The sequence below is a fragment of the Cydia pomonella genome, chromosome 16, assembly GCF_033807575.1.
Source record: "Cydia pomonella isolate Wapato2018A chromosome 16, ilCydPomo1, whole genome shotgun sequence".
NCBI classification, from domain to species: Eukaryota; Metazoa; Arthropoda; class Insecta; order Lepidoptera; family Tortricidae; genus Cydia; species Cydia pomonella.
In genome coordinates, this window is record NC_084718.1 from 13,040,116 (window position 1) to 13,061,131 (window position 21,016).

The following is a 21,016-nucleotide window of genomic DNA, read 5'->3' on the forward strand; positions in this document are numbered from 1 at the left end:
ATGGAAATAGCTTATAACTAGGTACCTCAAAAATGCATTTTTGATATGTTTAAGTATCATTAAATCAGGGTTTTAAGAGTTGTAGAGAGGAACGTAACAATGGCAACAAGTAACACTAAAAAGTTGATATACTTTCATTATTTGGATAAAAAAGTCTTATTCAGATTTGTTGATAGAACACATAACTTTCTTACCTCTAATTCAAGTATTTCTGAACCGGAGTGCGCTATTTTGACTACTTCTGAATGTGTTTTGTCTAAAACATTGATACCTGTAAAAAAAAGTATAATGATCAGTTAAATAGCAAAGCTTATTTAATCTATAGCCGGCCAATTGGCAAAGGATCTTCTTTAAAGACCTTTCATTCCATTGTTTTTGATCTTTTATTTTGATAACTCAAAATTGCATTTATCTTTGCAAATTTTCATTCGTGGGTGGCTAGATAATAAAAAAATGTCTACGTATATGAGGAAACGCATGATGCTAACGTCATGTTGTATACATATTTAAGTTCAATGTTATTTTGTGAGACCTCGAAGCTGGAGGACTCGGCAAGCGAGTCGAGTTCGATCGTTGACACGATTGGCATTCTCCAGTGTATAGAAACCAAACTCATCAATGGCTGGACTGGACTCACCATTAACACTATTAACAGTTATGGCGATATTGCCGACCTTGAGGCCGCAGGTTCAGTAGGCGTGTCGAGCTCGATCGCTGATACGACTGGCATTCTTCCGTGTAATTATTCAAACCAAAGTCATTAATGGCTGGACTCACCTTTAACAGTTATGACGATATCGCCGACCTCGAGGCCGGAGGTCTCGGCGGGCGTATCGGCTTCGATCTCTGACACGACTAGCTTGCTCCCGTGAACAGAAACCAAACTCATTAATGGCTGGAATCACCGTTAACAGCTATGACGATATCGCCGACCTCGAGGCCGGAGATCTCGACAGGCGAGTCGGATTCGATCGCTGACACGATTAGCTTGCTCCCTCCCGTGTACAGAAACCAAAACTCATGGCTTGACTTACCATTAACAGCTATGACGATATCGCCAACCTCGAGGCCGGAGGTCTCGGCGGGCGTGTCGGGTTCGATCGCTGACACGACGACTGGCTTACTCCCGTGGATCCGGAAGCCGAACTCCTCATTGCCACGGCGGACGACAACTGTTTTGTCGCTTTCTGCAATGTAAATGACAGGTGCTTTACAGAACGTTTATAACGTGGCTCAAAACCAACCTTGATTAGGTATGATTGTAATGCCGAATAATTTACAAGGATTTTTGTCGCACAAGAAGACCCGAAACAGAAAATCTAAATCAAATTTTAACGTTCGAAGTACAGATTAAGCCAAACGTTAACGAACGAATGAAACTTGCTTGAATTGAATGTATAAACTATCAGTACCCCTAGTGTAAATTTAGTCGATAGCGAAACGTGACGTACGCGTTTGCGTTAAGTCTCATTTTGTATGGGTTTTTGAACAGCGCGCCAAGCGGGACGTTTTGGAAAGTCAAAAATCTCATACAAAATGACACTTAACGCAAACGCGTACGTCACGTTTTTATTTATTTATTTTTATTTATTTTTATTGAATTCCGTTAACTTCGGGATGGTACATTTAAGGAAACTAAATTCGAAAATTTGCATTTTTTGGTAGCCCCCGACGGATTTTCTTGGTTTTATTTATTAAGTTCATAGCATAAATTCTTTAAGTCGGGGGTTTCAAAATTATTTTATCCTTTTTCAACTACGTTTTAACCATCGTGAGTTTTTTCAAAATTTTTAATTTTGTTTTTATTTCAAACTTTTTAAAGAGCAAGCATATTAGGTATTAAGTAAATTGTACTTCATATTTATATGTGTAATACGTGCTATAGTTTCGGTTTTACCAAATTATTGTTAAATTTGGTTGTATTTGTAAAAGTTTTGGTTGTGTTTGTAATAGTTGTAGCATTAACAGTAATAAGTAAGTAGGTAAGATTAGGTTAATTGGAATATCCCTCCCCATTACATCATTAGCTCAATTCACGAGTATTGATTTTTGGTTTAATATTTTTCGTACTTCGTCTTGAATTTTTGCCATCGTAACACCTATCTAAGAACATGCACCAATCAAACCCGAACTCATCACTGAAAAACGGCATCAATATCGGACTCGTAGTTGTGATTTTGCACAAATAAATGTTTACTGCAGCGCCCCCTGGTGAGTTGTCACCGTAACACATATCTAAGAACATGCACCAATCAAACCCGAACCCATCACTGAAAACCGCATCAAAATCGGACTAGTAGTTTTTGAGAAAAATGGCAACATTGGTTTGTCCTCTCACCCCAAACGCATATACCGTCTCCGTTCCGTCGTGGGTAAAAATAGCTACTTATTATAAATTGTTACAAATCTAAATTTCAACGACGTGTGCTTGTAAAATATTTGCAAAGATAAAATGCCGTTCGAAACACGTGTTGGTAACAAAAGTGTAACAAGGACGCGTACAATTAACGTTAATGTAACGAAAGACACCAGGGGGCCTACCACGAAAACCGAAAATCGCAAATTGCGGGATCTTTCTCTTTTACTCTTACTAAGACGTAATTAGAGTGACAGAGAAAAATGCCCGCAATTGACGAACTTCAATTTTCGCGGTTATACCCCAGTAGCCTTACTACGAGCTTGACACTGACCTGACACTGACATATTCGCTAGAGTGTGCGTAGCTCGTACTGGCATATTAGTGCGAACGAGATGTATAGAAAGTAGGTACGTTACGCAGACGTTATCGAATATGACTGTCAGTGTCAAACTGGTGGTAGCTGTATAGTAGAGTGAAAAAAAAAACTTTTACAATTTGCAAACCTACAAACCGGTCTTAATCGTTTACTAGGGCTTTGAACTTTAGCTGCATTAAACCGTAATAACCGCGTTTATAATTCATAACACCAACATATAAATTTAACATTCAAAGCATCGTAAATAACTTATTGGCTATCACAAATTATACGAGTAGCAACATTGAAGCATTTCAATTCATATTCAAGAGTTGCAAACGAAATTAGAATTTGCAGACTTCAATTTCGTCGACTATATTTCGGATCTAAATCAAGGTCATGACTTGAACAACTGACCTATTATTTATCTGATCATCTAAATAGTACAGTTACATATAGACGGCAATAAACTTCAAGAAAGGTGGCCATGACACAGTTTTCACTCGCACTTCACGCGGATACACCAGTCCAAATATTTGTGTACAAAACTTAGTGCTAAATGATTTGGCAAAACACCAAATTGTCAATCATGCCTCTTTGTTTCATTCATACTAATTGTTATGTGGGGTAGACGTAATTTGTTAAGTCAGAGGATAAGCAAAATTAAGATGTTTTTCTTGAACTAAACATTTTTAACAACCCGACTGATTGGCTGCGACTGCTGCGAGTGATGATGAGCGGTAACATACTTAACTATCACACCAAGTATTCATTGATTAATTTAATATTAATACAGATAAGGTGTTTCTTTTTTATTTTCTAATCTAAATAAAACTTTTTTAAATGTGAAGGAAATAAACTAACCCAGAAATTCAGGGAGGATTACAAGCAGGGAGAGAGCTCGCGAAGTTACTAAATGCATAAGTTATTAGCCATTCAAATCAGAGGGTAACAAAGGTTTCTTATGGAACTAGCTAATTGACGTTAAATGTAAATCGTTATTCTTTGGAACACTTTCAATCACTTCTCAAGGTATTGATTGACATAAAGTTTAAACGAATTATAATTGTTATTGATGACTAAACATTACCATTCAAGTACCTACCTAAAGACTCATTTTTTTTTTGAATGAGTAGGAAATTATCTGTTAATATGATTAGTATTTAGTATATAAAACTAATAGTTCATTGTTTAAGGATAACGCTTTTATACATTCTTGGTGACGATGACGTGTAGCTGTAGACCCTTATCGGAAGGTGATACTGCCGACGTCTTTATTTCGGAAAGGGTCGTCCTTTTCTTTTGTCAATAAAGTATTCCAAGGATCATCGGACGATGTTTGTAAATAATAGAGTAAAACCGACCAAGAGCATGTCGGGCGACGTTCAGTGTAGTGTTCCGCTTCATAGCGCTTTGTACGTCTTTTTACTAAGAACAGAAGACTTTTTGCAATAGCTCAAAAACGTCTTAAGTGATCATCAAAAGCAGATTTAAGTAGGAAATTAATTAAGATAGCTTTAAGGTTACGTTCTGGACACATTCCGCTTAACAAGTTTGCTTACATGATGAAAAAAGAACCATCGCCAAACTGTGAGGCCTGCAATAAAATAGAAAACGTTCAACATGTTTTGACGGAATGTGTACGGAATGAAGGCGAAAGATTAGCTCTGTTTCGCTTACTCAGTCTGAATAGGTTGGATATGGGTGGATTCCAGTGCATTTTGGCAGAGCCTTCGTCGACTATTTAAGTAGATATAAGACTATAACATAAATATTGACTGTAATATTGATTAAGGTACGATGGGGCTGACATAATCATTAAGGATTGTAAGTCCCTAAATAATAAAAGAATAAAAAAAAAAAAAAAAAAAATGGTTGTTGGAGGGAGACCCTTATTAATTTTGAAAGACCGATCCAACGATATCTCACACTATTGAGATAAAGCGAAAAAAATGCATAAAATGAATATTAATATTAATCATTTTATTTTACGACTTCGTCGGCTTCATTCATATAGATCTATGACAAATTTAAGCTTTCTAGCACTATTGAGATAAAGCGAAAAAAATGCATAAAATGAATATTAATATTAATCATTTTATTTTACAACTTTGTCGGCTTCATTCATATAGATCTATGACAAATTTAAGCTTTCTAGCAATAAAAATCACAAAGAAGTGATTCTGCGGGGCTTGCACAGACATACAGACGGACATGGCGAAACTATAAGGGTTCTCAGTTGACTACGGAACACTAGGTATACTTTTTTTTTTCTTCCTGATTTGTAGCATCCTCGTTTTATTGAATGACGAGTTTTCTGGAGCTTGCGTCGGTATAACTTGGCAATAATTTTGACAGCCCAGACAGTGCAAGTGTCAAACTTCTATGAAGTTATGACGTTTACTTAAAACTTGCACGGGTTATCAAAATCACTGCCAACTTAGCTTGGTCTGCCTCTATGCAATACGTTTTTATCTCCCTTTGATCGTATAAGATTTGTAAAGTAAAAAAAAGTGTGCCCCCGTGTATGACATTGCCCTGTACCTCGCTATGTATTGTGGTAAGTGAAACTTGGTGAAACGTATGAAACTCATATTGTCAGGAGCCGATGAGCGCCATGCTCCTCAAATTCGAAGCACGAAATTGTCAGGCGTTGTTCATAAATGTCTGTCAAATGAAAAATCTGACAATACGGATATATAGATCGTGTTATTCACGAAGACGCGAGCCTTGACTCGTATTGTCATGTTATTAAAGGTTAGATTTGACAAAACTGCGCGTCACCGCAGCTGACACGAACTATAAGTGCAGTAACAAATTAAAACTGTCATTATCTGTAATTAAAAGCACCCTAGCAGCATTAATGTTACAAGTTAATTTAGTAAGTAAGTTGTGAAATTTTAATAATCAATATCGACTTTACCACACAGTTCAGCGGCGACTAGCTTATTGGCTGCACACTGCCGACACCACAGCGTGAGCATGAGTTTAAATATCTCTTCTAGCTTGCTTCTCAAACTGCCCTTCGGATTCGTTAATACTTCGGACACTATCAAAAAAAAAACAATATTGTTTTCACTTATTTTTACTTTTCAATCTAAAGTATATTTGGATTTCTACTTACAATAAAGCCCCATCTTGATAATTTTCCTAAATCTTGAACTTCAATCCTGTTATAACAAACGCACATGCGCTACAAATTACGTCATTTTCTTACAGTACAATGTTCTGAATCAATACGTCCAAATTTATTCACGTTTACCGTACACCAGTCCGTAGTCGCGTGTCTCAAACAACTGAGGGCTGACGTCCGTAGTGTTTTGAGAATTAAATATAGTCTGCTTCAGTCCAGCCGGCCGGTTACGAGTGTTACAAATGAATCGGCTTTCGCTCTCAGTTACCGAATGATAGGTCAGGCCAAGGTACATATAATTCTTAAAACAAAGGGATCCCATAATAGCCAGCAATTTAGACAAATTAAAATAAATAAATAAAACAAAAAAGCCTTTATTTATTATCTGCGAGATTACAGTATATGTTAAATAAATATAAACTTTCTTTACGTATTAAATTTATTCGTAAATACCCCTCTTTGGGTGAAGGCCTCCTCCAGTTGTCGCCAAGTATTTCTATCCTTGGCCTTTGCGGCCAATATTTGCCGGCTGTGGCCACTATTTCATCGGTCCACCTTTCTTTGGACTTCCCGTGTTTCCTGGTCCCGGTGGAGCCACGCCTTTAAGACAAATTACTAACTAATAAACATGCCTCTATAATTAATCATTTCAATTGGAATTTTTCATTTCTCATGAACTGAAAGTAGGTCGTTGTTGTTCTAAATAGTGTGCACAAAATGATACGTTTCAGCACTAGAGAATTTTACTTTCCCAGTACGTATTTTTCTTGTATATTATGATAAGTAATTAGAATCTGATATTAAACGGATTCAATGTACAATTTATATTCTGATACTTTTACTTAAATTGTTAATTGAAAGTATCCTCAAGACATACCATAAATTTTATACTTAGTCATGTTTTTTTGAAATACACAAGTATTTTACTTTCCTCGTATTCGAAATTAGAAGTAGAGTATGCAACTCGGGGGAAAAGCTCCATTTCAGCCTCGGACTATTGGCGAATTTACCTCGACAGGAATGAGTGCATTTTATTACTTTGTTAACAATCTACTACTAAAAGCTTCAAAAAAATATTACGCTGACGAAGTCTATATTGCAATAATTAAAGTTCATCAATCGGTTCTAAATTCTAACATAGCTAGAGAGTGAACAATTTTAAACTCAAAAAGTTATCCAAAACTGTAATATCAACGTTTTTTAAACGGCGACACCGAAATAATTAACCGATAACACGGAATTACACAACCGAGTGTAGATTATTTCCGTGCCAATAGTCGAGATAAACGAAAGAATTCAGCCACTCTCAAAATAATAGGTGACGCTATTTAAAACGAAGTGAGTGCACTAGAAATAGGCGTGTACGTCACTTAGCCGAGTAGTTAACTCGGTGACGCAACGGCGGGTTATGTACGTCCGTTAGTAGCAAGCTAGCAAGCAGGAAATTGAAAAGTTAACGTAAAAATAACGGCGATTTTTAAATGAATTTCTTAATTATTGTTTACATACATCGCATTAAAACCCATCCATCGTGAACGCTACTGGCACATGCACTGTTAGTGCTTGAAAATGGAGAACTAGGCTCTCCGAAACATGTCGCGCGAGTGACTAAAAAGATGTGAATGAAACCGTTCAAATATCTTAACGTTAGTATGTCCCACTTTTTTTAAACTATGACCTTACTGTTTGGCCGCGCCTGGGGCCAGTTACAGCTTTTCGTGTGAGTGACTAAAGATGATGTCCACGCTCGTGTCAGGGTTAATCTCGACTTGCCACAGTCTGCACCAATGCCCTAAGGCATCGGAAGCATCCTGCAGTAGGCGATGAATCCTTTCAGGACGTGGGGAGGTGGCATAAATAGCGGTGTCATCCGCAAATAGGGTGTAATTGGTTTGAGGCAATTTTGGCATATCATTAATGTATAATGCGAAAAGAGTAGGAGAGAGACAGGAGTCCTGGGGGACTCCCGCCTTTATTTGATGGGGAGTGGATCTGGTATTTTCTATTTTGTATCTAAGAGGAAGTTTTCTAAAAGTTTTATTAGCCTGTTGTTAAGGCCTACTTTATGGAGTTTGAAAATTAAACCTTGGTGCCATACCTTGTCAAACGCTTTGCTAATATTAAAGAATATGGCACCAGTTGAAATGGTGCGGCCCCAGTCGGTCATCCAGAATAAAACATGTTCCACAAGTCGGTGAATTTGATTCGCACAAGAGTGATCAGCCCTGAACCCAAATCGCTCATGGATGATTACCTTCTGGTCTGTTAGGTGTTGTTAGAGGCGGGAAAGGATGAGCCGCTCGTAGAGTTTGCCTAGGGATTGGAGTAGGCTAATGACAGTTTAAATTCGATTACATACATCGCACTATTATTACGACATATGTCTCCTATTTTAAATCACCAATAAAATAAAGATCTAAAATTCAACAAGGAAGATATTCAATTACGTACTACTAGGTAAATCAGTATCAAAATGATTACACATAAAATATAACTAAGCCTAGTTAGTCGATTTGGTTGAATATGAAAAATACGCAAATGAAGTAATAACAAGAAAAGATACAAATCGTTAATTGCATAAGTTTTATTGCCTGCACAATTTGCACGTTACAATATGTTAGGTTAGGTTATGTTATTCTAATATTGTGACCATTTGCCAATGCACGTAATATTTATGGGTGCGCTAATCCGGCGTAAGAAAAATTACGATCATTTCACTAAATCGTTGCACATTGAGTCATACTCGTATATACATACGCTTTCCAACACTGCTTGTTCACGCTTATTTTTACTACAGTGGGACTAAAACACATCTGAGACTTCTTGCATATTATACGTTAGCATTTTATTGCATACATCCTCCTTAGGTTCTTGAAAATTTACCACTGACGATATTAACCATTCAAGTGGCGCTAGCGAAGACGCGAAAAGTAGTCAAGTTGCACAGCGATTTGCGCAAAAGCAGTCAAGTGGAGATAGGTGGTCAGCGCGGATTAAGAGGATTTTACAAAATCGACGATTTTAGATTATCTACATATGTATGAAAGTACATATTAAATCATATATCGTTGGAATCAGCGTTAAGCAATTTAAATAAAATAATGAAATTAGTGTAATGTTTATACATTGGACCAGACCTAATCAAACTCTCGAAGAGTGACAGTTCCTTGTTAAAAATGACTACCATTATAAAACCAATTGATAATTGATGGTAATTGCTATTTCATTGTCAAAGTAAGACTTAAAAAACATTTAATCAATAAAAACAACCTAACATACAATTTATTTTACAAAACAACCTCTTCGAAAACAAGACTGAACTCGGACTTGGGGGTCGCTCGCGAATGAATGGTCCTCACCATCTATACCAAGTGTTTTTGATTTTCTTACGGTATGTTATCCTTGTCTAACTCACTACCTAATTCCTGACTCTAGACGTGCGTTACTTGATCAGAATATTCAAATGTTGCCATGATAAGATATTTCACTTACCAAACGTGTTATCAGACTGCCGCCTGTTGAGCTCGATGCACGCCCGCCGATGGACCAGCCGATGCGTCAAGGCCACGTAGCGCTTGTTGAACTCCGTTTCTGACTCCGTGGGGTCTTCGGGACTCATATCGGTGTCTATTAGGTCTGAAAAAATGGGGAGCACTCATGATTGATGATTAACATTATTTCAACAAGCATCTACGAACAATTAGAATACCTTCATAATATGATCTTTCTAATTATAAATCCATTCAAAGTTATAATCGCCTAAAGTCATCATAAGATTTCGGTTTCTTTAAGTACCTACAACAATACTCAGTAAGCACTGTCAGAGTAACCGTTATGCTTGGCTAATCCTTTGAAGGAACCTTTCGAAAGCACAGATACCTGTGAGTTGTCGTACAAAGAACGTCTAAAAGTGATATGGCATGGCCTACGCTGTCAAATTAACCCAGTTTTCTTATTTGCTAAATTGTACTATATATCTAACAATGTCACATACTGGCCATGTGACATTGTTAGACGTGACAAATGATAGTTAAACGGTTAAATCTAAAGTTTATAATTGCAGAAGTGAGCGAGATAGAGTTTGTTTTTCTGTTAGAGTTATAGTATTTTTCAAACTTGATGGGTACGCTGATAGATGTAAATTCCATACAATTTTGCGATATTTGGCGTTTTTAGGTTATAAATTGTATGGAGATGACACTAGTCAACGTACCCTTCCAGTTTGAAATATACTATAGGGCATAACCAAATTTCATCTATCCAAAAAATCCAGCATCCGTAGGCATACCTGGCGGTATCCTCGTCCAACTGTCGTCACATTCAGAGAGCAGGATCCAGTTACCACACCACCAAGGAGCTGCATAGACGCCTCTCTCATTGCGACTCCCGTCGGCTCCTTCCGAACTTACTGAACACTCTTCGTGTTCTGTTGAAAAGAAAAATTATCAAGAGTTTTTCAAAGTCTGATAAGACCAAAAAAGTAAAACAAACGCCTATTGAAACAACAGTAGCAAAGTATCTAAAAGTTACAAATGACATCACAAAAATTATTAGAGAGTAGGGATTTTTTATACAGAAACCAGATTTATATTTAGGAATAGCTTTTACTCGAAAAACAATTCTTTAACTATTTTGTTGCCATTAGACAACCATAATAAATTCTATAGCAAAACCTATTTACAACAAGAACTCGTTACTCACTCAGTACATATTTAGTATACGGATTGATAGATCACTGTTTATTTGCTTGCCCCGACAACGAAATATGAATGTGCAGTGACAGTTTTGCTAATTTTTTTTTATCAACCGGTGATTTGTCTTACCATCAGGATCGACGCTACCGCTGGAGCCAGCTAGTTTATCCAAACTGTTTCCGGCAGATCTTGCAATACGTGTGTCCTGGGGTTTTTCATTGGCGGCATACTCTTCTTTACCTCTTTCTTCAGACTGTAAAATTTAGAAATGTGATATTAGGATATTGTCCCCAAAAAAAAAACCATAAATTATATACACATCGTTTAAAAAAGCATAACCTTTGCTCGAACATCTTGTCTATGCCTATGTTGCCGTGATTTGTCTTCAGAACGATATCTCTTTTCTAGCTTTTTATATAATCTAGCACCATTTCCTTTTTTTGAAGACGTACAGTTTGGGGAGTCAGCAAAGCCAGCAGGCGCGGGGACTATGTCTGGTGTCGCATCTGCGTATGATTCCTGTAAGATGAACCTACTATATATTACTGCTTTAAGTTAAAAGGGAATAAAATACCACTTCCTGTAAAACTAACTTATAGAATTTTTAAATTTAACTAGCATCCGTAACCCATGCAATTTTTACTATAATATCACTAGATAAATGGGTAAGGTTTAACTAACTACATGCGGGGTTATAATATAATCTACCGCTTAAAATGTTACTCAATGTGTACCATTGAGCATCAGCATTAAATCTTATACCTTTAAATGAGCAATTCTAGTATATATATAATTATATATATTTCTGTGATCTCGAAAACGGCTCTAACGATTTCGCTAAAATGTGGTATATGGGGGTTTTTGGGGGTATACCATCGATCTAGATTAGTGTTATGTTTGGGAAAAGGCGTGTTTTCGAGTTTTCATGCGTTTTTCTTTCGACGCAGAATATGATCGCTAATTTCGTGTTGCCGGCCACTGTCCGTCTGGCCCAGCGGGTTAAGACGCGGACGGCTAGAAACGAGCGTTACGGGTTCGAATCTCGCCAAGTGACTAACTTTTGTTTTTTTTATAGTTCAAGTTCATATATTTTTTTTAAAATTTTTATTGTTTTAGACAAGTTTAATTTAGTAAAAAAATGTAGTTAAGATTATCACCTATACACCACCATATTACAATAAATAGTCGCCCAGGTACTATATACCTTATTTTACCACAGAAATATCCATATTCCTATATATTTGGCTACTTTGGACGACACTATCTACCTGATGTTAACTGTACAGGACTCATCGTTCATAAAAACTAAAGACCATTTTCTGAAGTAACTCACGTCTGTATGCGAAGTCCTTGAAGCCAAACTGTCATGCTCATGGGCCGCCGTCACAATGTGAACCTCCTTCCCGCAGTGTAAACAATGCGCTTTCGCTTCCCCATCGGCACCAGCGAAACTGTGCTCCGTTTGCTCTGAATAAAACACAGAGTCTGACCCAGGAGACACCGAGCGGAGGGATTCTGCAGATGCTGCTTTAGCGAATTTCCCTTCTAAAGAAAACCTTATTGAATCGCGAAGTTGTTTTGAATTTTGAAAGTAAGGTTGAAGGGGTAGGCTTGAGACGCGCGGCGGTAAAATGCATTTAAGGTTTTAGCGAGTTTAGTACGACACGGTTGATTCGTCTGGCGGCGTATCATGTAATATTGTAAACGCATATTTTACTATCTTTTGCGGTTATCAACGCCATGTTGAACGTCTGCGTCGTACTAAGTAAGCCCCTAAGAAAAATAATACAGTGCCAATTCATATAATTTAAAGGTTTCGAGGGAATAATTTGCTATCAGTTTAAGTAACGCAAACTTTACCTTTGTCCTGCTTACGATGATGACGTGGTGATGATGTCGGACTTTTGACGTAGCGTAATGGAGTCAATCTAGATCCAGCACTGGTAAGAACCTTAGTCGTTTCAATGTCTTCTGCTTCTAATGAACTGAGACCAGTGGCAATAGGAATAGACTGTTTTCTTCTAGGTAGACTTCCAGGTAGTGATATACTTTCATTAGAAGCACTTTTTCTTCTTGGACGGCAACTATAAAAAATAAAGTGTAAAAAACTGTAAATATATTTCATATCATATAAACATAAAATTAAAAAGAATTTATCCCTATATAATAATATATAAGTTTTTGTAAAATGTGAAAGATAACAAGTATTTAATAAGTAAACTAGTATATTATATGATAAACCTTAAAATTACCTGTAACTTGTATGAGCGTTTGCTGATGTTGGAGAACTAACTAAGTTTGTTTTTTGCGTAGTTTTTCTCCTTGGACTATCCCGTAAACGTCTATGTTTTCTTGGAGATATATTCCCGTTACTTGGCCCTGAAATATGATTGATAAAGAAAAAACAGGTTTATATTCATCTCTTATAATTAAATGAAAATACATCCACAATTTGGGTACATACCATCTTTTCGATATTGTTCACTAGAGTCATCTGAGGTAGGGATATTTAAATGTAATTTCATGTTTGGTCCCACACTATCCCTTCTGTCGTAAATTTGTGGTCTATGATTCCCGTCAACCGGCTTACTCTGAGTAGGACTCTTAGCTTTTAGCTTTGTCCTTTTAACGTACCTTTCTCTCTCCAATCGTTTAGGTTCAGATTCTTTATCTTTTTTCATCTTTTCTTTTATTGCTTTTTCAACGTCAACTGCTTCTCTAGGTGATGACTGGATGCTTTTTGTTTTGTCTGCAAAATGAGTTTTCTTTTTTCTAACTTCTGTGGGTTTCTCTTCTGGAGATTTTAAATTCGCACCTTTTAATGCACTTCGTTCAGACCGTTGGCTTATACTATCAGGGTCTGTTGGCTTCTTACTCCAATCATCCTGTGACGTTGAAACTGAATCATCATAAGACTTTGAGAATTCCAAAGTAAAAGCCTTCTTTTTCCTCCGTTTTTCATCCAGCAACCAAGTTTTTTGCCTTTGTGAGGATCTATATTTTTGTGAGTGTTTATAGGCTGAAAACGAAAATATATGAAGGTAAGTAAAATTATACTATAGTATTTTTCACATAGCTTGTGCACGGTAACAGCTGTCATCTCAATACATATTTTGCATTTTAAGATTATAAATTGTATGGAGATACAACGGTCACCGTACCCCAGGTATATGAAAAATACTATAATGTACAAGTATATACTTCTCATTATACGAGTATTGTGCAAGCATACTTAGTCCACCGTCGTCATCATCATCAACAGGGCTTTCGTAATAGCCAGATGATGAATAATGCACACTTCTTTCGTCATCAGACAGCGATCCCTGAAACATAAACCAGGGCATTATATTCAAAACATTAATAATAAATCTAACGTATGAGGTCTAAATATAAACCTACCGCCCAAATGATGTACCTTTGGGTACTTACCATCATTTTCGGTGCTCGTTGAACATTACTCATAGGACTTGTTACTTTGTCCTCTTTTGTTTTTTGTGAAGGTTCTATTTTATCTGGCAGCTTTGTTGTTTTATTTGTTGGTGTTTTGTCTCCCACGTCTTCGGCCATGTTAGGATTTGAACCACCTAAACTGTAACTTCCACTAGAACTACTTTTACCGCTAACTGCGTCACGTGTCATACTCTAAAATAATAACATAGTTAGTGTATCATTTCGATTTTAAATAAGTACATTCTATTTCAAATCTATTATTATTTTAAATTAACTTACAGGTTTAGGGACTTCATCACTAAATTTATGTTTATCAGTCTTATCTCTCCTAATTAGTTCAGTTCTTGGAGTTATATCTGCTTTAACCTCAATTTTTTCTACCGTCCTCTTTGGCAATCTCTCAGGCAACGGTAATGGAGGGGAGGTTAGATTAGGTACTATAAAATCATCATTGATTTCTAAAGGTGGAGAAAAACTTGGCACAATTAAGTCTTCTGTCACGTTATCGTTACGTGTGGTTGAATATAAACTGGACGCACTTTCAAAAGATGAACCTTCTTGTGTCTTGTTATTTTCAGGATCTAAAACACAAATGTAATTATAATATTGACTTTAAAGTGATTAAAAACCTCACGAAAGTTAGTTTTATTTTAGAAGTACTTACATTGATTTTGGTTTTTACTGGTACTTTTCTTAGAACTATCAGAATTAGCAGTAACATAGTCCTCAGTAGTAGTAGTGCTTTCAGAAACATCAGTAGTATTCGTTTTACCAGAATCAGTTCTTGCTAAGTTAGTTTCACTACTACAAGCTTTTGAAAGCGTCGCTGTTTCTGACGGCGACTCTGTTATTAATGGTGGTACATTTGGCTTGTGTTCTGTTGGTTTAGCTGTAGTCTGTAAATCTCTTCTCCTTGACGGGCTCAGTGCTCTTTCTCTCTTCTTATTAATAAAACTAGGAGTTCTTTTAAATGGAACATCCGCTAAGTCTAAACTAGGATGAGTGATTGCAATAGCCGGCGTATGATTAGCTTTTGAATGTGTAATGGATGAAATAGTCTTTGATATCATAGGTTGTTTTGTTATTGGTAATGTTACATTAGGAACAACGGCTGGCGGTGAAAGTGAAATTCTGGCTTGGGAACTTGAACTGGACGTATCTAATTTGTTTCTAGGCGATGTTGGAGATTGGCTCTGAAAATTGTTTTGAATAAATTATCATCATTTTATTTATATTCATAAATAACTGCACGAATATGTTACTTGTTATTGACTTTACCTGCGAAGCATCAAACTCTTCATCTAATACATCGGTATCTAATGATGACCTTTGCTGGTGTTGTAACAGTAATAACTGTTTTCTTCTAGATGTAGGAGTAAGTAACGCTAAAGCTCCTGGTGACGCTGCTAACGAGCTTAGGTCCGATGAACTGTAATTATAAAAGGATGACACCATTCAATCAACATTAATGAGTGACATTTATTAAGAACTAAACATTACACGACCTACCTAATAACAGTTCCATTTTCAGTTCCCGAATCAACTTGTAAAACAGTTGTTTGAGACTCATTCCACATGCCGTCCGAATGATCCCTTGAAAAAAGAACATTTTTAGTGGTTGCTCGAATAATGAATAAAGGCAGTATTTTAGTTCATTTGAGTTCTATATTACCTGCTGGGATCAACAGTCAATGACTCATTCGATGCACATGGAGATATCTTGTCCAAAGGAGTGAGAGTGGTTGCAGTTATTGAAACAACTGATCTTTTTGTTTTATGGTCAATGTCAATGTCGAGGCTCACTGGCTCTGGAGAACCCGGACTTGATTTAGCGGTGCTGAAAATTTAATAGTAGAGTTGCCTTTGATTTAGTGATTCATCAGGATGTCAATTTAGCAAACAACATTAATACTCTTAGATATTAAGTTCACTTTGAAAATATTTTATGATTTTACTGATATTTAACTTTTAGTTTTGTCAATGGGGCTGATGGAGGTAGGTGTTAAGAGAAGGGGATTTTAGGAAAGATACGTTAACATGCAAAATGTTAACGTATCGTGAAAGTAAGAAATAAATATATATTAAATTTAGCAAGCAGCAATATAAACAGGCATCAATCTATTGCCTCATTGCTAGAATGTGCGCATACCTGATTGCAGGAATTTCATCCTTTTTTACATCAACAGTTTCAATTTGCTCTTCAAAACTTACGCTTCGAATTCTAAAAGAATCATGCTTGTAACTAATGTATTTTTCATGAAAATCTTCGTATGGTGCATTTCCGTCCGAAGAACTATGAAGAAAATTAAATGCATGTGTATGAATGAAAGCCCAACATACCAATTTCAAACACAAGAAAGAACTAGCAGCAGTTGAAGAAATTGCATCAATGGTTCTATATGTACCTATGTATTTTAATAATTTTATTAGCAAAGCAATATTCGTTACAGTGTAGGTGTAGGTCTAACGATAGTGTTATGTGCATGGAAATTGTCTAAGTGCTCTAGCTCTAAAGGCCTATCAACAAGGCTTGAGTATTTTTCTAAAATATTTACCTGAAAGATCCGTCGGGTTCAAATCCGAAGATACCTTCATCTTTTATTGGCGTTTGAACGTAATTTTCACCAATATATTGCAAGTAAAGCGCCTCTCGTTCACGGTCTTCTCGAGTCATATTTTCCTGACTGGTAGACATAATAAGAGGTGCATCCTTGACACCATCTCCATTGGTGTAAATTTCAGTCTTCCGCCTGAACAAAAATAGTAATTAATACTTGGTATACTTAAAATGTTATTGTTCAGTATAATTAACCCTACGATACTCACACATCTAATAAAATTTCACCCTCAGATAAAGTTTTCTGGAGAAGACGTCTATTTCTACGAAGAGTTGTAAACGGTATTGCTTCATCATCTGGCCTCGGTTCAAAATCGATAATAATTTCTTTTTCATTTTTCTCACTATCATCAGTCGTCGTTACGGACGTTTCGGTAGAAGGTTCCGATTGGAATGTAGAAGTTTTTGAAAATGGATGAGAGATTGTTTTTTGAGAAGTATCACTAGTGCTTTTAGACAAAATTGATCTTAATGATCTCTCTCCTTTAGCTTGCTTAGCAATTTCTTGCTGAAGATATTCTAAGTTTCTTCTATTTAGCGCCATACTTTTCTCTATAGTTTCTATGTCATCGTCTATCGTGTCGTCCCTATCACTTTCATGGATGAATTGAAAGTTTTGCTGAAAATATTCTTGAGCTTGCCGTTGCAGTGCGCTTAATTCGGAAGACCTGTCTATTTGTGACGATGCAACTGATTTCAAGGGAGAAGAAGTGGTGTCTTCAGAATCACCTCTTTGTATGTGTGGTGATGGTGGAATCATTGAAGTGGGTGATCGGGGTGATCTTGGAGGTTCCTCTGACTGTGTTCGATGAAGTTTTTCATGATCAATACCAATAAAACTAAAATACAACAAATACTTGTTAAATGACTCTTTTATGATGTTAAATGAACTGTAGCTTAAGACAAGTAATACCTCTCAACAGACGCAGTGATATCATTTTGGGCATCTCCAGCCAAACGGTCTCCACCAACTTCGGAAAAAGATTTCGTTAATCTTCGAGGCCCAACAGTGATTCCATTCGTTTGTACACCTGCAGCTACCATTTTCACCTAAAATCAAGGAGTGATTTTATAGACAAAACTTTAAAAAGTCTTATTAATTATATTAGTATTTTATTTAAATGTAAAATAAACAAATAACCATTTTATTGTAAATGGCACTTTTATTTACCCTTTTAATGGTCCTAGGACTAAGCGACAAGTAATTCGGTGGTAGTGGTTTCCTTCCCAAACACACTTCAGTCTGCGTCGCTTGTGTCCTCATAACCCCCTTCTTTATTGAATCTAAAGAAAATAACCAAAATTACAATCGATTCATTGATAAAATCGAACTAAAACCATACAAGTGTAATTCAAAATATAATTATGTTTATGCTGGGGTGCAATGGCGTCATCGGTTCGTCAAAAGTGTATACTTATGTTGTTTTGTCTTATCAAAATGTTGTAGAAAGTCTAACCTAATGAAGGCAATGCTTATAATTACGTTAGAATAGTACTATTGATTATGATTAAAATAAGAAGCAACTGGAAAAAAGTACTTTACATATACCCAATCACTACTGTATAAGGCCGAGCTCGCTCGATCGTATTGTGCAAAATATTATTTGCAGCTATATTTACATTTTATGCCAAAATATATAATACTAGTACTTGAACAAATACGAGCAAGTGAGGTACCTTACCTTAGCAGCGAAATACCTAGAATCCAGAAAGTGCCAGAAGCTGTCAATAAAATTGTCAGCATGCACAAATTCCTCTAAAATCCTTACTTGTCCTATAAACTTTACCAAGCACGACGACTTTCGGCTGTTCGGTCTGCGTTTGTATGGGCACTGTGGGCGCGTGCTGCTGTAGCGGCGTGATTGGAGGGTAGTGCATCGGCGCCGGCGGCTGTGTGACGTATTGAGGGTACGGCGTGAACGGTTGGAACATGATTGGCAGGGTGGAGTACGGCTTTGGTTCAGGCTGAAAAACAAAAGATCATAATTTTAAAATATTAACATCAAGAGTAATCATAGCATAGGTTTTTATTTGGAGTGACTTCTATTTAGAAGAATGTCAGTGCAATACGAAGAAATGCTGTTCAAACTTAGATTACATTAATAATATTGTAACAGACTTTGTTAGCTCCGAAACAGTAAATGAGGATGTAACAAAGATAAACGCTAACATAGGAAAGATTTGGTAGGAGCTTATCACAAAAAGCCCTTACAACTCTTAAGCAACTCATAAGTGACTCATATGGGGCTTACTGCTTTGATGTTTCATTTATAAGTTTCAAGTGGAGTGTAGCAAACGTTTCAAGCCACAAATTTTGGATTAAAGTATGGCACTAAACGTCAAGTTGCTCTCCTTATAATCAGGACGGCAGAGGATTTTATGTATCTGGCATGGAGAAGCGTTTTTAAGATCATCCACATTCTCGTTTGAAGACTTATTTTTTGAGATAGACTTGGCAGAACTTACCTTAATAACACGTCCGTCGATGAGCCGTTCGCAGTCTCTTCTGAACCTATTGCTGCTAACCGCGGCTGGCATAACGGAGTCGTCGAACGTGGTCAGCGTGTGCGAGCGAGCAAACGATACGTGTTTAGCCCTGAAAATGTACGTTTTTTTGTGGATTACGTTTCCAAGCCTATTAAAGGACCGGTCTGGCCTAGTGGGGTAGTGGGTGGTGACCCTGCCTATGAGGCCGATGGTCCTGGGTTCGAATCCCGGTAAGCATTTATTCGTGTGATGAGCAAGGATATTTATTCCTGAGTCATGGGTGTTTTCTATGTATTTAGGTATTTATTTATTATATTTATCGTTGTGTGAGTATCCACAACACAAGCTTTCTTGAGCTTACTTTAGGGCTTGGTCAATTTGTGTAATAATGTCCAATATTAAAAAAAGCCCACTCATCAACTTTCGTATTGCTTACTGTGTTGGTTTAGCAAATTCTGTATACTTCTCCTAAATATGAAAGGGCCTTTTTAATTCGATATTGTAATGTTATGGGAGGTAGATAGATGGAAAATATCTAATCTGCAAGATTAAGAGGAAGAGAGGTTAAAACGTAGCTGTAGAGCTACTAAATCTGCGATCTCTGGTATAAACTGTTGTATCTACAGAAATGATGGACAATTTTAAAACCGATGTTATCAGCAAGAACCCATTTGAATGTAGGAGAATAATTTATATCTAATAGTTTTGGAGTAATATTTTTTTGTTCTTGGCTCATATAACATTTATTTAACTATACCTAGGTACATATACCTGCCCATTCTTATTCGTTTAGCATCATATTTATTTACTTAATAGTTCAATATTTTCACGCCGTGCTTCTTGCTGCACCACAAACTATAATGTTTGTGCAACATGTTGTTATTGTATACCTTCGATATGAAATTCATTATGCGCATAATATCCCGGCAGTATGGTAACGTTGTTATGCTTATCGTTCACCATGCCCACATGCGCTTTGGCTTTAACCAGCATAAATATGAGCTGTGAGCGCAGTCTTTCAGGATATAAAGGTAACGTGTATACTGCTGTGTTTAAAGTGAACGCTCACCTGTGATATAGTATAGGGACGTTACCTGTGAGGGGGTATTGTAAGAGGTGGCGGCGGAGGCGGTGGGGGTATCGGAGTGTGGGCGGGACAGCTGAAATTAAAAACAAACATCTTTGTAATTTTACAGGAGAAGTTTCCTTTCTTCGAACGTAATCGAATTCACTGAAACGTTTCATGAAGTAGCTGGGTTGCAAGCAGTCAGCCTTATTTATCTGTAATCCGTTGGAAAACAACGACTGTTCTTACCTGTGATCTCTTTAGATAGATACATTTCGAGGAGTAGCATAGATTTAAGGTTTATATTAATCACAATCGTTCAGTCCTAAACGCAATATTCCACAATAAGACTTTTCAATAAACGAAATTCAATCCTCCAATTCCTTCCTTCCAATTCTTCACCAGTTCTCCAAACCCTGCTTTATTTTTTTTATGAAAACTTGCTTTAGATAATTGCTTTTAGCTCTTGCGTAAAATTGTGCACTGACTCAGCAAACGATAATACGAAATATTCGCAATAAAACAAGAGCGATCTGAAAAATCCCAATATGTTTATCGGAGAAAACATTAGCATTGGGATTTTAGCTGTCTTATCCTTAAAGAGCTTAACCAGTATGTTAAATAGAAAGACAAGCATTGTACGCAATGTATATTTAAATGGAAAAAGGTTAAAAGGGTTTTATTGTTCTTAGCTCAGAAAAATATGAATTGAAGCCTAATTGGTCCACTTTTTGAATACGCTTGTTATTCTTTTTGGGTGCTTTGTAGGGGATTTAATTTTGCTTGGAACACAATAAACATAATAAAATTGTACCTGAATTTGTTTTTTATCGTTTGTTTAACGTGATACTGATG

General features: G+C 36.6%; 1 protein-coding gene across 1 annotated transcript in view; it reads right to left on the reverse strand.

Annotated features, from left to right (window-relative positions):
* LOC133526347 (uncharacterized) overlaps positions 1-21,016 on the reverse strand; it is a 391,651-nt gene that overhangs the window by 5,906 nt on the left and 364,729 nt on the right. Inside the window, exons 8-32 of the mRNA XM_061862915.1 lie at positions 20,190-20,255; positions 19,075-19,204; positions 18,396-18,573; positions 17,780-17,892; positions 17,522-17,658; positions 16,818-17,447; positions 16,547-16,741; positions 16,141-16,284; positions 15,664-15,828; positions 15,501-15,584; positions 15,270-15,420; positions 14,656-15,184; positions 14,271-14,572; positions 13,971-14,183; positions 13,774-13,864; positions 13,006-13,560; positions 12,794-12,920; positions 12,402-12,625; positions 11,875-12,086; positions 10,881-11,060; positions 10,671-10,794; positions 10,136-10,273; positions 9,340-9,483; positions 1,035-1,187; positions 195-271 (exon numbers count right to left, since the gene is read on the reverse strand). Coding sequence (XP_061718899.1) covers positions 195-271; positions 1,035-1,187; positions 9,340-9,483; positions 10,136-10,273; positions 10,671-10,794; positions 10,881-11,060; positions 11,875-12,086; positions 12,402-12,625; positions 12,794-12,920; positions 13,006-13,560; positions 13,774-13,864; positions 13,971-14,183; positions 14,271-14,572; positions 14,656-15,184; positions 15,270-15,420; positions 15,501-15,584; positions 15,664-15,828; positions 16,141-16,284; positions 16,547-16,741; positions 16,818-17,447; positions 17,522-17,658; positions 17,780-17,892; positions 18,396-18,573; positions 19,075-19,204; positions 20,190-20,255 — 5,062 coding nt within the window. The remainder of the gene's footprint in view (positions 1-194; positions 272-1,034; positions 1,188-9,339; positions 9,484-10,135; positions 10,274-10,670; positions 10,795-10,880; positions 11,061-11,874; positions 12,087-12,401; positions 12,626-12,793; positions 12,921-13,005; positions 13,561-13,773; positions 13,865-13,970; positions 14,184-14,270; positions 14,573-14,655; positions 15,185-15,269; positions 15,421-15,500; positions 15,585-15,663; positions 15,829-16,140; positions 16,285-16,546; positions 16,742-16,817; positions 17,448-17,521; positions 17,659-17,779; positions 17,893-18,395; positions 18,574-19,074; positions 19,205-20,189; positions 20,256-21,016) is intronic.